Source organism: Cydia splendana, chromosome 11 (genome assembly GCF_910591565.1).
Source record: "Cydia splendana chromosome 11, ilCydSple1.2, whole genome shotgun sequence".
In the NCBI taxonomy this organism is placed as follows: Eukaryota; Metazoa; Arthropoda; class Insecta; order Lepidoptera; family Tortricidae; genus Cydia; species Cydia splendana.
Genome location: NC_085970.1, coordinates 13,248,945 through 13,264,768, shown reverse-complemented (window position 1 = coordinate 13,264,768; position 15,824 = coordinate 13,248,945). Strand labels below are relative to the sequence as shown.

The 15,824-nt window shown below is 37.3% G+C and overlaps 1 protein-coding gene and 1 long non-coding RNA gene across 4 annotated transcripts in view; one reads left to right on the top strand and one right to left on the bottom strand.

Moving 5' to 3' along the window:
* Nucleotides 1–15,824, bottom strand: part of LOC134794976 (uncharacterized) — a 746,430-nt gene that overhangs the window by 489,423 nt on the left and 241,183 nt on the right. The window lies entirely within an intron of this gene.
* Nucleotides 1–15,824, top strand: part of LOC134794884 (AF4/FMR2 family member lilli) — a 321,915-nt gene that overhangs the window by 254,115 nt on the left and 51,976 nt on the right. For all 3 annotated transcript variants that reach the window (XM_063766715.1, XM_063766714.1, XM_063766713.1), the window contains 5 exons: nucleotides 2,324–2,415; nucleotides 4,866–4,940; nucleotides 9,489–9,533; nucleotides 10,580–10,675; nucleotides 11,482–11,539. In XM_063766715.1, the coding sequence (XP_063622785.1) occupies nucleotides 2,324–2,415; nucleotides 4,866–4,940; nucleotides 9,489–9,533; nucleotides 10,580–10,675; nucleotides 11,482–11,539 (366 nt within the window). The remainder of the gene's footprint in view (nucleotides 1–2,323; nucleotides 2,416–4,865; nucleotides 4,941–9,488; nucleotides 9,534–10,579; nucleotides 10,676–11,481; nucleotides 11,540–15,824) is intronic.

Here is a 15,824-nt window from a genome sequence, read left to right as displayed (position 1 = left end):
TATGTGATCGTATTAGATAGAAATAATGTGTCCACATTGACATGTAAAATACTTCTATTTTATCAATAAAAGTTTGATTGATTGATAAATTGATTGAATGAACGCGAATCAAAAGTTGGCCATATTAATCGGAACTGCGCAATTCAAGAGATGTTTCGATTAGATTAGATGCAAAGTAATTTGGAATCAGTATACTCCTTAACAAGTTTCATCTATTTAATCCCTAATTGCAGTTTCATCAAATCAGCCATTAAAAAACAAATCAACGTTCACCTCAACTTGAGTAGGCGAAGTCGCGAAATCATAGGGCACTTTAACTCCCGCATATCTAAAGAGGGGGGTATCGGGTGCCCCCATTCCCCCCAGAGCGGGGAAGCGGGGGAATCTCGGCTAGGTGTTTAGCTGGTTTATGGAGATTGCGATCGGGACAAAGGAGTCCGAGTTACGATGCCTGCTAGGGGCTACCGCGAACCACGTTAGACGTGTTGCCTCTCTGTCGCACTTGTAAATTCGTACGTAAATGTGACAAGGAGGCAACACATCGAACATGGTCCGCGGGAGGCCCTCTGGATTGCGCGGTGATCCGAGGTACCCGCTTGAGTTATTGTGTTTTATGCTAATCTAATAGAATGGTTTTGGAATACGTTATTAGTTTTTAATTCGTGTTAGGCTTATGGAGCTTTCATAAATTATTAATACAAAAATCATCACTCTAAAAGATAATCACATCGATTTTATAGACTCGCGCGCGACCCGTGGGATTTTAATGACTTGGAAACGCCAATGTTAGTTAAGTTTACGTGCTGACGCGATCGGTTGGACAGGTCTCCCCTGAAAGCTAACTTGACATCAAGCTGAGGGGAGACCTAATACAGTGACGTTTATATTTTATACTAATAAAAATGTCGTATTAGTTTTAAGCAATACTGTAAGCGTCCTGAATAAATTTATTTTCTTTCTTTGTTCAATGAAATTGTTAATTTTACAAAGGAGTTAAAAGGGTGTCTATCACATACGGTTTAGTAGTGCACACTTTTCTTTAACCCATTACTGCGCAAGTGCGCATATATCGTTTTAGACTGACTGGAAAAACTTACACCTACTCATTAGAATGCATATGTAACCTCGATGAGTTCAGACCAAACATATTTCGGTTAGATTATAGATAGATTATAATTTAATGATCCCTAGAACCCATCGGTTACATAGGCATTAGACGCTTATTAGGGGTGTCACATGCGCATCCACTCTTGAAGAACTCCCATACTGTAGTCCCTCGAGCATTGCCCTACTTCGATATAGAATCGTGATAAATATGGAGATGCGTTCTGCCTCACCACGACCGGCTCGCGGCGGACCACACATGCGACATGATAATTTAATGCGCACGAACTGTGGCTACTCTAATAGGCTGTCAGGCTTAAGGTTGGAAAACGAAGTGTTTTCCAACCTTAAAGCTCATTTAGACGGTGCGAGAACTGGCATGCAAGTTTCATTACATTGCGGTATTTGATTGGTCGGCTGAATTGAATGTCACCAATAGTCTTCAATGTAACTAAAATCGCATACGAGTTCCCGCGCCGTCTAAATCAGCCCTTACCAGGCGTGGCTCACTCCGCGATTCCGTCGCTTTGCTACAGGTAGCTAAAAGTACATCCGATCCACACCAATTTTGGTGGCTAGCCATAAGCCGCGCGTGGCGCTGTCGCCACCTAATAGCGGCCATACCAGCTGTCCTGATCGTAACAGACGCGTTTTGTTAGAGAGTGAGTCTTCTGTACCTAGTACTATTATTTATTCTGTGCCCTTACTTATTAGGTACATTCTTTTCAATTACTCGTATACAGGTTAATAGACTTTGCCACACGATTTACGCGCCGGCTTTTGTTTTATCACGCGTCACGGTCACTGTCGATAGTGTTGATGCATTTCAAGCTAATACCTACTTATTTTTAGCACCACTTTGTTTATTACTAAATACTTGTGTAAGCGGTTAAGTATAAGGGAATCACGTCTTAATTAGTCAGTTTGAGACAGAATAAATAAATACACACAGACACAGAGATTGATACAGAGACAAATGCAAAATTTGACATGTATTGACAGTATTGTAACAGCGGCCACCTCGTTAATGGGGACTTACGGCGTTATTCATACACGATTGCCAAGTCTAACAAGCCCTTGATAATCGTTAGTCCTTATCTATCATTTTGACATTTGTGTTAGTTAGAAAGGGACAAAATTCAACAAAGGTTCGCTGAGGTTTATGAACAAGGGAGTTTGAATGAACAAATTGTTGAATGAAGTTCTGTCTTGTCCACAGGCCATCCGTCGCGAAGGGAGAGCGAGTTCAAGAAGCCGTCGCACGCGCCGCAGAACGGGCGCGTGCACCATCGGCCCTACGTTCACAACAAGGTACGTCCACCTCAGAGGGACTACCGCGAACCACGTTCGACGTGTTGCCTCTCTGTCGCACTTGTAACATCATACCTAAGTGTGACAGGGAAGCAACACGTCGAACGAAACCTCAAACTCAACGTTTTATGAAAGGTCCGCTTGGCGAAGTTAGTCTGGCCACTTGCACAATCCCACTAACCTGGGGGCGGTTAAACCTGGAGTTACCATGGTTACCAGTACAATTTGACAGTGGGTTAACGGTGTAACCGGTTAACCCCGGACTAGTGGGATGGTGCAAGTGGCGCTAAGACTCGACTGAGACCAGATTAATAACGGTAGTTTTATTCTTCGATCCCAAGCCTGAAATTCGAGAAAAATACAGAAGTATAAGACAAAAAAGTCTGTAAGACTCGTTCGAGACCTAAATCACAACACTTAGGGCCACTTGCACCATCCAGGGTTAGCCACTAAGTCGTAGTTAACCGTTAACAAAGGGTGAAATTATACTGGCCCCGTAGACAACTTGCCAATCGCTAACGCTCCGTAGCGAATGAAACGCAACTGTCACTGTAACATTAATATGGAACAGTGATAGAGACACAAAGCGATCCGATGGCGAAGCGCAAGCGATTATCACCTTGGCTAGGCTGCCTGGTAACTCTATGTTTAACCGGTTAACCCAGAGTTAAAGATTAACCCAGGATGGCGCAAGCGGCCCTAATAGGTCTACCATTAAACTGAGACAATTGGTAAAAAGGTATTATGGTCAACTGTGGAATGGTTCAAGCTGAATTGTATTATGTTCTTTAGTAACCGCCCAAGATAAGTGGTAGACCTATGTATATAGTCCTAGATAAGTTTTTTCCTGTCTTTTGATCGGAACTTGGTTCCAATATTCCGGATTTTCAATATAATCGAAAACCGCGGTGTCCATTCTCTAGTGCAGCCTGAAAGCGTTAGGACACTGACGGTAAAATACTATTTTTAAATTTGCCACAGCTTCGTAGAGTTAGAATCTGAATAAAATAAATATGTACCTACAGTGCTCCATTTGCTACTACAGAACTGTTTAAAATTCATGTCATATTCATTTTAAATACAGTTATTTAAATCTGTGGGGGTTAAGTTAGAATTCACTGAAGCTGTGTTCAATTATAAAATCAAGCTACGAGTAAAAGCTAGTACTTACATATTAAAAATATCTAAAGTCCTGTGATCGCTAAATAAGCTACCGGAGTGAACCAGCGGCTCGGAAACTTTTGGTTTTGAAAGTTTAACAAAAAAATAAATTTATGGGAGCCCGCAAGAAAATCCATTTTGTATAATAGCGGTATTTTCAGACCTTCAGCGGAGAGTTGTTGTTTCCATGATGACTTATAAATTTTGTAGACGATTGTTGTACGCGGACGAAGAACCGTTTTATTGTAAAGTCAATTAAAGTGTCTGGGTACTGTGTAGGTGTCGGGTAGCAAGATTCTTTATCCTTTCACCTTTTAAAATTTGGACATTGTTTAAAAAGAACACAATAAGTTGAGAACAGTAACAATTACCTGTTTAAAGAGTTTTTGCTAAAGACTCTACATATAGTCCGAATTAATAAGAAATGTCGATCTATTTTGCTTAGCCGTTGAATTTAATATTGTAAATACTGTTGAGCATCCTTGCGATCGCTGTATAATTACGTATACCATTTTCCTTTATATGTTGCATCATTTGAACGTATGAGTGTCGTGCTCCGAAATGTAACATTTGGTGTTCACATCAAAGACTTTCATTTCGTCTGTTACGAAGACTATAATCGGGCAAGCTGTAGACGAACAGATAGATGGCATCTTGAAAAAAACATCAGATGAACACACTGAATGACACTGATGTTATAGGGTTCATTTAACTAATTTGTTTTCTTTTTTTTTTTCATTTATTCTTCTTATCTCAAATTTCATGAGGCAAACCCTTGAACTGAGCAACTTCGATAAACCAAACATGACTCAGCGAAAAGAGGAGGTTGGCCTTCAACACTCATGTCGCCATTTCATATTCTCAGTCACTTAGGTACGGGTGGTTCTAGCCTTATTATTATAGCGTTATTTAATAAAATTAATACATTTTCAGCACACTTTCTCGTGACGTGACACTTATTGAACCGCTAAAGCCTAAAGGCTTATAATAATAAACCCGCAACATATAAGTAGGTATATTAAACCCGCGTACTTTATTATAGTTTTTTATAATTATCGAACTTATGGGGTTAAAATTTGATTAATATATTAGTTATATTTTTTTCCTCGCAAGTATGTTGGAAAACCTCTCGTGTAAAACACTTTGTGCATTGGTCATTACACACATCGGCGTTTTTATTGAGCGCTCGGTTTCAGCTCGCGCCTCGAGTGTGATAACCAACGTAGAACGCTTGTATCATAAATGTACTATTATGTATTCGGTGTTGTGATATAACATTGTATTTTCAGAGCGATGGGTCAGTCTTATCGGCGCCGCCTACGCATCGACCGCCGCCCCTAAAAATCAACGGCGTCCAATCACAAGTGAGTTGTGCAATTCTAAGTTTAAAAATCTTAACTTGGAGGTGGATTCTGATTGAAATAACAGGTTATGAGAATAGAACACTGAATTTGATACTAAATTAGAAACTGTCACTAATTTTTTGCCATGAATACCGAGAAGGCATAAAATATTAATAAGCATTGAATAATAAAATAAGAGTATTTCTTTTATTACAAGTTTTGGCACCGCATCCCAAGAATGTAACCCGCGTATTGGAAAAACTATAAATAGCTCCCAAAATAAAGTTTGATTGATTCTCGTTCAACCCCAAGACAAGTGCGTGGGCACTCTTCACGAGAAGTTGCAACGATTTTACATTTGTATTGAATTATCTATTCGATAATAAATTATTAAGGTAAATAAATGTAGCCTCAGCCTTAGGTCCTATTGCTTAACCTAACCTAACGAAGGTCAGAATTCAGTATGTAATACATACATGTACGTATGTATTCCATATACATACATACATATATGTAATACATACGTACATTTCATAAGTGCTTGTTGCTATAGTTCTTTTTTTTTAGCATTAGAAAGAAGGTAAACAATCTTGACATGTCTTTTTATTAAAAATCATCATTGAAAAATAAGTCACAGTAAATATCTTAGAACTATAAATCATATACGATCTTTTACATTCTTTTACTTTCATAAGTAATATAAACTAATTTTTTTAAAGCGTTTTTCAATATTTTTAAATAAAAAGTGTCATGTCAAGATCGCTTACCTTCTTTCTAATGCTAAAAAAAATCAACTATAGGCCTACATAAATAAAGTATATTTTGTCTTTGACTTTGACAGTATCGTAAAAATGAGTAGTCAGATGTGTACAGCACCGGCTAGGAACAACATAAAATTTTATCCGCTACTTTTGATACTGATTGTACAATGTACATGTACGTATAATGGTTATTATATTAACAATTTTCTTCATAATAATGCAGACAAGGTGACATATTATATTACCAGCAGTGTATGTGCATTGTACGTACTGTTGTAATAGTACATTATTGTCGAGGTTCGGAAGTAGCTACTTGCAGGCTGAGGATTCGTTTTAAACGGACGACCTTGGGAGTCCGTTTAATTGAATCCGAAGCCAGCAAGTAGCCTTCCAGCCGAGTCATATATAGTGCTTTTCTCAAAAATGGTGCAAGAAATATAAATATCATAGAAATATTTTACAAAAGCAACGTTCTTACGTATATATTTTCACAGAAAAAAGTAGAAACAATTGAAAAAATTAGCTTTGCCGCCTTTTTATTTTTTTAATAAAAAAATAGAAGTGTATTTTTCTGCCGAAAATACGCCAACCTATTTGAGACAGCTAAATAGTCGCGGTACTAATCATCTGTTTGGCTGTTTAATGGGCCTGTGCCTTCATTTGATATGGCCATTTCAACTTTTAAAAAGTTTGGAACTCGACAAATAATGGAATTTGTATGCAACATTGCAGTCCCAAAATCGAGACTGCAATGTTTTTAACTTTTTAATTTTTGACTGACCATAAACTACGCGCTTCGCGACGTATTTTTTAAACGGCAAAGTCGACTTTGCCGTCCATTTTTGAGAATAGTACATTATTGTCGAGGCTCGGAAGTAGCTACTTGCAGGCTGAGGATTCGTTTTAAACGGACGACCTTGGGAGTCCGTTTAATTGAATCCGAAGCCAGCAAGTAGCCTTCCAGCCGAGTCATATATAGTGCTTTTCTCAAAAATGGTGCAACAAATATAAATATCATAGAAATATTTTACAAAAGCAACTTTCTTACGTATATATTTTCACAGAAAAAAGTAGAAACAATTGAAAAAATTAGCTTTGCCGCCTTTTTATTTTTTTAATAAAAAAATAGAAGTGTATTTTTCTGCCGAAAATACGCCAACCTATTTGAGACAGCTAAATAGTCGCGGTACTAATCATCTGTTTGGCTGTTTAATGGGCCTGTGCCTTCATTTGATATGGCCATTTCAACTTTTAAAAAGTTTGGAACTCGACAAATAATGGAATTTGTATGCAACATTGCAGTCCCAAAATCGAGACTGCAATGTTTTTAACTTTTTAATTTTTGACTGACCATAAACTACGCGCTTCGCAACCTATTTTTTAAACGGCAAAGTCGACTTTGCCGTCCATTTTTGAGAAAAAGTACGTTACATGTGCCAACACATACATTGTTAATTTGTAAACCAAACTGACGTAGCAATCTCTCGAAACGCGCCACAATAACAATACAATACTTTTACTGCCGCCAAGCCGTAAATCATACGGCCGGGCCGTAAACGGGCCCTAAATTTAATCGCCCGACTGCTAAGGAGGCGTAATGTGTACATAAAACTAGTTTTATATTTGCGCTTCAATACCGGCCGAAGTTTCCTGTTAATAACGCTGTTTATCTTAGGATCTTGTTTGTTAACTGTTCGTTAAAGGTATTAAGTAATTAAAGTTTAAAGTTGGTAATCAACATCGTTTTGTTATTTGTTTTGATTAGCGTAATCACCCCAATAATCGACATGTTAAGACCCAATATTCGATATTGCTGTCAACTTTATTGCTATGACATTATGATTGAAATTATCGATTATTGGAGCTGTGTCGGGCGCTGGAGAATAAATATAATATAACAGTGGCGATTATAATAAGTAGATACAATAGTATAAGGTGGATCACGTGGTAGCATAGTTTGTTATAAAAAAAATGTTGTACATACCACGTTCCATTAACATAGTTTGGAAATGGTCCATTATGGAGGGCTGTAGCTACCATAAAAATGCATGAATGGTTATTTAAATAAGTACCATAAAACCACTGTTTTCGAGTGACCCAGGAGACGGTAACTATAGTAACGAGTATCTGTAAAAAGTAAGGATGTACCGACTAGTCACCGACTAGTCTAGTCACCGACTAGTCGGGAAAGCCGACTATCCGGCCTCATTTGTAGTCGGCGATTAGTCGGCGACTAGTCGGCAAAAATGGCCGATTAGTCGGCACTTTATAAGTGACAGGAAACAGGGCAAAAAGAAATAAACAGCAAATATTTACCATAAGCTTTTCACCTATTTGACCCAAATTTTTGACGACCGGTCTGGCCTAGTGGGTAGTGACCCTGCCTATGAAGCCGATGGTCCCGGGTTCGAATCCTGGTAAGGGCATTTATTTGTATGATGACACAGATATTTGTTCCTGAGTCATGGGTGTTTTCTATGTATTTAAGTATTTATATATAATATATATCGTTGTCTGAGTACCCACAACACAAGCCTTCTTGAGCTTACCGTGGGGCTTAGTCAATTTGTGTAAAAATGTCCTATAATATTTATTTATTTATTTAAAAGAAAATTCCTATTTAGGGTGCTTACGAAAACTTTTGTTAGAATTATTGACCGCTTGATCTCTTTCTTGTCCGATTGTCCGTCCGGTTGTCATATAAAATATAGCCTTAGGATTTTTTTATTTATTTCATTTTTCAGCGTTACTATTTATAATATGAAGAATAGCGCGACGAAAGGTGTAAAACGGTTGTTTTTAAGTGCATCTGAACCGAACTTAGACGAAACTAATGATCCGGCCGACTAGTCGGCCGACTAATCGGCCATCCGAGCGCCGATTAGTCGGCTAGTCGGCCAAATCAATAGTCGGTACATCACTAGTAAAAAGCTGATTCTCTTTCAATGTCTCGTTGACACAAGGCATGATGACTCTCGGTCCGATTCGAACTTTAAGATACGTCAAATATTACGTCTAGAGACGATATGGATTAGATATATCAGTGTAAAAAGTGACGTTTTTGTTAAGAAACGTCACTTTTATTGCCATTAACAACATATACACCTAGGTTTCAATTGTTTTGTGCTTTTGACACTATTATATTCCACAAGAATCGAATTCCGTAGTTAAATATCAAAAAAATATTCTTTCATATATTACAAAAATTGTATGTTCAGTTTCTACATAAAAGCATCGGCGAAAACCGCCAGTGAACAATCAACATTGGTCCATATTTCATTTTATTTGTATTTTCGTCCAACAATGTACGTTTTAAACGTTAACATACGTTGTCTGTATTTGGCATGGCATAACGTTTTGTGGAATAGTATTTTTGTCATAGTTTATTTAATCGTGTTGCATGAATTCACTCTGTAACGAATAAATTCACTTTATATGTAAAATAACTAGTTTGCTACTTGGTTTTTCTAACGACAGAGGAGTAATTAAATAAAACAGAATGACAGCTTCAATCAAAGTTGCTGGAATATTATCGATTTAAATTCGTGGTTATAATACTATATTGCTTTCTTCTAGCTATTCATTAATGTGGTAGAGTCTGTCTAATCTAACATATCACCGACTTGAACAGAAAAAAGTGAGGGAATGTTATTATAAACGTAAAGCATAGTAATTTGACATTAATGATGACATTCCACACTTTGACATTGCAAATGCCACGCAGAGTTAGCTTGGTCCGCTTCTATACCCTTATTTTTTGATATCTTTACTCCCCTAGTAATAACATATATATGTTTCATTCTTTCAGAGTGCAATTGACAGTTGTCAGCCGCCTATAGAAAGTATATTGAAGGTAAGCTATTTTTACAACCGCGATCTCAAATGCTTCCTGGATACGACTCTGTTGCAACACCTCCCTTTGAACACTCATCGCGGCTATTTTCTATTTTATGTGCACCTGTGACACATTTTCGTATTTATCTCTTATTCCGCGGAGTATTAAGGTCGACTGGGCGATGATACAACTATGTTGTTTTACCTTTTTGTTTACAAAACAAATACGATTGTTGCTTCGTGTTTTGTATGTTATAAATGTTATGATGTAACGTTTTTAATTTTTTTTTGGCAAGCGAGTTATATTTTATATTTTATTATGAACTATTTAATAAAACTCGAGATGAACAGGAACGTTCTGGAAAATTTTCGACTATAAATACAGCACCTACCACGTACCTAATTTAATGTCAAATACTCAGACTCACTTATCAATACACCCTTGCTTCAGCAGGTGGTTTGCCGACTGAACTTATTTATTTTGTGGTTTTCCTGCACGTCATTGCTTGCACTGGAAATCTAGGTTATTAGTGCTATATAGTCAGTTACCTGCCACTGTAGCTCGAATTCTAGTTTAAATACAGTAAACAAACACCAGATTTGAAAGTATACACATCGACGAAGCTGAATCAGAGTTGCCGCAAATCGTGCTCAATGGCGTGCAATAGGAGAGGCCTATCTCCAGCACTGGACGAGAGTAGGCTGATGATGATGACATCGACGAAGAGCACAGAAAGATATACGGTGTTTAAAATATAAGTACAACAAATGAAACCATGTCGCTCTGTATTCTGCTAATGATAAATAAAGAAATACCCTACGCTTTATCTGTAATGATTTGTTTAAGCAGATACATAGCTAAAAGTACAATGATTTTAGTTATCTCTCAAAACGAGATAGCCGCTATAAAAGGTAGAATCAAAAGGTAGAAATACCTACACGTGGAGGAAAGTAAAATGAGCCTTTAAAGTTAAGTTTAAGGGTCTATTGCTCTGATATCACAAAGTTATAAAGGTCAGGCATCCAAAGTGGTCTCGAACTAAAATAATGACAATATTTTCGCAGGAAATGAAGTCCCTACCGCAGCCGCTGTCAGTCATCGCCGCTACGCCCCGGAAGGAGCTTGAGAATAAGTTTATCTTCGACCCCTTTACGAATAAGGTAATAATGGGTCTCTATTGTTTCACAAATAGTTTTAAGTCATAATGTATTGTTTGTCCGAATTTTCGTTAGTCATAATTGGTTTTTCTCAGAAACGCGTAACTTTTCAGGATTGCCATAAAACAAACCTAACCTAACCTATATATAGAATAACCTTACGAAAATCCTGAAAAGTTAACGGTTTCAGTTTTGTGAGTAACGATAATATGGCAAATAATACATTATGACTTAAAACTTTATGGGAAACAAAGGGACCCCGGTAATAATATTTAACACTCCGTATTAGTATTACCAATTATCTAAGTTGCATAACAAAATATTGGAAGAGAACAAATGCATTCACCTGACTGAAACAACAAACGCAACAAGATATAGCGACAGCGATATATCAAAGGCAGGCTGACACTGTATCTTGCCATATGTAGCGTAAATTTATCTATAGAAAATTATGTATTGCGTTGAATCGCTGGTAGCGATTCACCAGAGCTGTGCGCGGTTGCCATCGCGGTGTGAGTTTGTGTTCCTATACCTTTTTTAAGTACTCTTTAAGTTCATCGCACAGGTCTGGTGGATTATTACTTTAGCTAGGACGGGTGACAAGTGGCGAAAGTCAAGTATTGCCTCGCCCGTGATCTCAAAAATGGTTGCCAGTTTTTGAGGATAAATAATAACCACGGGTTAAAGGCTCAGACATTCGTCTATTCGTACATATAGATAAAATATGTTCCATGTTTACATGGGTCCACGTTCCGCGGATGATATCCTTTGTTATACTATATTTACTTATTATGTGTTTTAATCAATAGGTCCAAGAAAACCCCCAACTAATCAACAACGATCTCAAAACACCTCTCCCTAAACCCGGTAAGTGCTAGTTTTTATTACACACATAATTTTATGTACAAAAAAACGTGTTGATGTATTACCCTGTCAAACTATTTGATAGGCTGTTGATTAATTAATAGTCAAATTAAGTTATTTCTGATCGTATCAATGAGGTTTAATGACTATGTCTATATTAATTAATTGATTATATACCGATAAACGTTCGAATTACGAGCGTACCAGCTAAAATATTAATTTGAAATTAGTTAATGGGTCAATTCTCGTAGGCAAGCTATCGCTCGACAGAAATTATAAATAGGTATATATTTCATGAAAATACACGTAAAATAACTACCTAACGATTATATTATAAAAAGATTAATTTTTGTTTTACGCAAATGATGCGACTTGATGTAGGTATTACAAATCTTAGATCTTAGATCATAGTGTATAATTTATTTATACAAACTTCATCGATTCGACATTTCATTGGCCGAGTTTTGACCTAGGAGACTTGCCGTATACAAAGTGCACAACTTTTGACGTTAATAATTTCGAAAGGTTAGAGGTTAACTCGCAACAAGATTACTAAAACGATTCCACGGAATTGTGGTTAAAACCTTATTATTCTAGATTAGACCTTGGAACAAGGCTAGGCGTGGATTCCTACTAAATTGGAGTTGTTTGCTTACAAATTGGGGCAAAGACAATTAGCGAGGAGGATCTGTCAAACGTGCTATTATATCATCAGAATGTGGGTGAGCCTTGACCCAATTTTTGGCTTTAATCCGAGTTATGGGTGTCGGTGTCCCGGTTTATCCGAGCGTCCGACTGTCGATCGGGACCCGAATAATGTTTGGGTAAACTATTAAAAGAATAATTTCGTTTTACAATGACACGTACATTGCTCTGAATATTTTGTCAGTCAGTCAAGTGATTTGGTCATTTTGAGTTTAAATTACAATATTATGTTCCTTCCTAAATTCCTTGTTCCTTGAATTTAAAACGTGATGACATTGTTTGTTGAAAAATTCTTATACAACGACATACATACACAAAAAACTCAACTGCAAACCTCCACTTGATTAAACCAATACTGCAAAATATTCAGTGAAAAACGCTGTAAATTTTAGTATGCGCAGTCGAATAGCGAACGAAAGCATATGAAATATTAAGTCACTTCTGTACCCGTAGCGCCATCTGTCGGGAGCGGGACAGCAACGGATTGTTAAAATGCAAGGTGCAAGCGTTAACCGCGATATAATTTGTTTTGATGGCAACGCGGGCATTTTTATGTTCGCCGTTTTGCCGTTTGCGTTCGTTCGGGTCCAGGTGCTGCGAAAGGGTTGATGTATTTTAACAGAGGCTTTGTTGTAATTATTTTAAAGCATAATGAATGTGGCGTACCTACTACGAGAAATTTGAGATTTTGTGCAATATAATAAGGGCTTTACGTATTTTCTATTAAGATTACATTGACAATTTAGTTCTGGATTAGCATTGAAGACCTAATTAATATCTATATTTTTGATATAAATGCAACGTATTTCTACGTCTCTCCTATAAAACGAGTGTTGAAAACGATTGTATGAATATTCTATATGTCTTTAAGTTCTACTTAACATGGTTTAGGTTAAGCAAAATTCAAAAAGTACTTATTATATAGAAAAGTTATTTTTGAACCGTTCATGGCCTAAAAGGCACCAAACCGCAAGTGGAATGATGCCGTGCAGTTCTAACTAGATAGACTCGCGGTTACCAGTAGCAGCTAACAATCTCTTTGTAGAGCGTTTTCAGCGGTGTTGTGTTTGACTGACACACTCCTGAAGTTTCGTTACGCCAGTTTATACACGGTGGCAAAAAAAATAACTGCATTCCCGTTGCCAGGGAGGTTTTGATATTATACTGAGCAACTTTTACTATGGGACCAAATCCGAAATCGATCTCTATTTTCTAGACTTACTAGAAAAACACATTGAAATTCCACCTCGATAATATGAGAAAATCATCTAGGTAATATCAATCGCCAATAGAACTGAAATAAAAAATAAAAAGGCGTCTATGCTATTCTGGTAATAGTCGATAATTTATTCTCTTTCTAGTTAATTGCCGCTCTTCTAAGTCCCGATTTAGATAGCTGACACTCGCAAAAACCTATGCCAAGATTGCCAAGCACAAACGTTTTCTGTCCGGGCTACATTACTTTGTACGTGTTTGTAGGGGGTACTCAGGGGGTGGGGACAGGTGGTATCGAAATGTACGATCCATCATTCTTATGTTTTTCACGTCTTTGGGGTTTCCACGCGTATGACCGGTTTTGGTTATTAGACAATGGAATATTGTCTAATTGGGAGTTGATTTTGTTTAAAAAATTTAAGGAATAATGGTTTTAGGATGCCTTTTAGGGGGTTCATAGCAATTTGATGAAAATACAATCTTCAGAACAAATAGTTTTATTTGAGTCTTATTTAATCCAATGACTTGGCAATTACATGTGACACAATGCCATATTAAAACAACGCTCAAAAGCCCATTTACCATCGACGTGACATAATGTTGGTACTCGCATTCAAACGTATAGAATAGAAATGTTCGAATAGTGAATTACTTCACGCCACCGCAGACTAAAGCGTACAATCACATATATTACCCAGGGCTCTATGCGAAAACGCTCGTGCGGTGTCACCGCGCGGTCTGAATCGACCCTCGCCGCTAAATCGCATAATAATTTTATTAGCCAGCGCAAGATGACCCCGGCGGCCTATAATTATATCGGGCCGGGCGTTCATTGTGTTTGAGTTGGGGGCTCAGGTTTAATTGGTGCCGTTCTGTTTCGCTGCTCCTTCGTGTGTGGTACAGTCGACACGGTTTTGCAGTAGGTATTGTTAGGTGAAATTTGAGTTGACCCATTTGTTTTAGGAGGCTGTAGATTTAAATGTATATATGTATTTCTTAAGTAAGAGGTATAGGGAGATGTAGCTTGTTTGTGTCAATATTAAATATGCTTAAGATGGCTTTCAGACTGAAACTCTCATGTTTATGTTGTCGTTTAGTATATTGTAGTTTCTGATTAACTTCAAGAAAGGTAATTTGATATATTTTAAGTGTTCTTTTAGAAAATGAAAGGATTATTTCAAAAAAGGAATACGTAATTTGATGTATCTATGTACACATTGTGTATTTATGTATGCTGATGTAAATATAAATTTGCAGATCAAAGTGTGGACAACATACGTGTCTGACTGTACATATCTTCCACCTGGCGTCAGGGGTCGCGAATCGAACGTCAAATGAAAAATAAATGCAGCAAAAACTGCGATATAAATCGTACGGTATTTCCTAGACTGCGCTATGATTGTTCCATACATCCTGCTTCAGCCCCGCCTCCAGGGGTCACCGACCTTTGCCGACATAGATCTTTTATTTTATAAGTTTTATAGTGTTTAGTTAAGTCACGATGAGTAATGTATACATTGATACCGTTTGTTGAGCTACGGTAAAGAGACAATACGTTATTGTTGAACGTTGTTCGTTAATTGTTGAATCCGTTAGATTAAATGACATCGTGAATAATGAGTACGTAGTAAACAGTAATCCGTATTTATCTTCAAATATTGTAATTGAAATGTAAGATACTAAACAATCAAAACTGAAATATATCCAAACTAAAATAAATTTGGATAGGACCTTAACGCGTAAATCAGATAGTAAGAAAATAATTAGTGTCCGACCGAAACATGTTTTTTTGCCGAAACCGAAACCGAATGTTCGGCTTTGGCTCTAGTTTCGGCCGAAACCGAAACCGAAACCGAAACTTTTGTAGACTTGTTAAAATCGTTGAAAAAATGTCATAAAACCGCTTTTACACACATATTATGGGGCTGTCAACACCCAATGTCCTTGAAATTGATGTTACTTAAGCAGTTTTTTAAGAAAATTACTAGAGTTAGACCAAAATAATTCTGCAACGATTTTTATAACACATGCAGTGCAAGTGTTGTTTTAAACGTCAAAACTTCTATGAAATTATGACGTATAAATAATATTTGCACTAGTAGCATTGCGTATGCTATCAAAATCATTGCAGAATTTTCTTGGTCTAACTCTATTCATTCACCAGTCAAGCTAACATGTAGATACAGGGTCAACCAAAAACGCGAGCGCAGCGAGCGCGCAATTTTTTGTTAACAATATCGCAAGGCCGGGTACCGATCTACACCTGGGCTTAAAGGTCCGAAGTGCCCCAGTGAGGCGCACTTTCATGCGAAGTCAAAGCCGTGCTTCAGGCTTCAGGATAAGTAGTTAAGCACAGCCTCCAACCAAT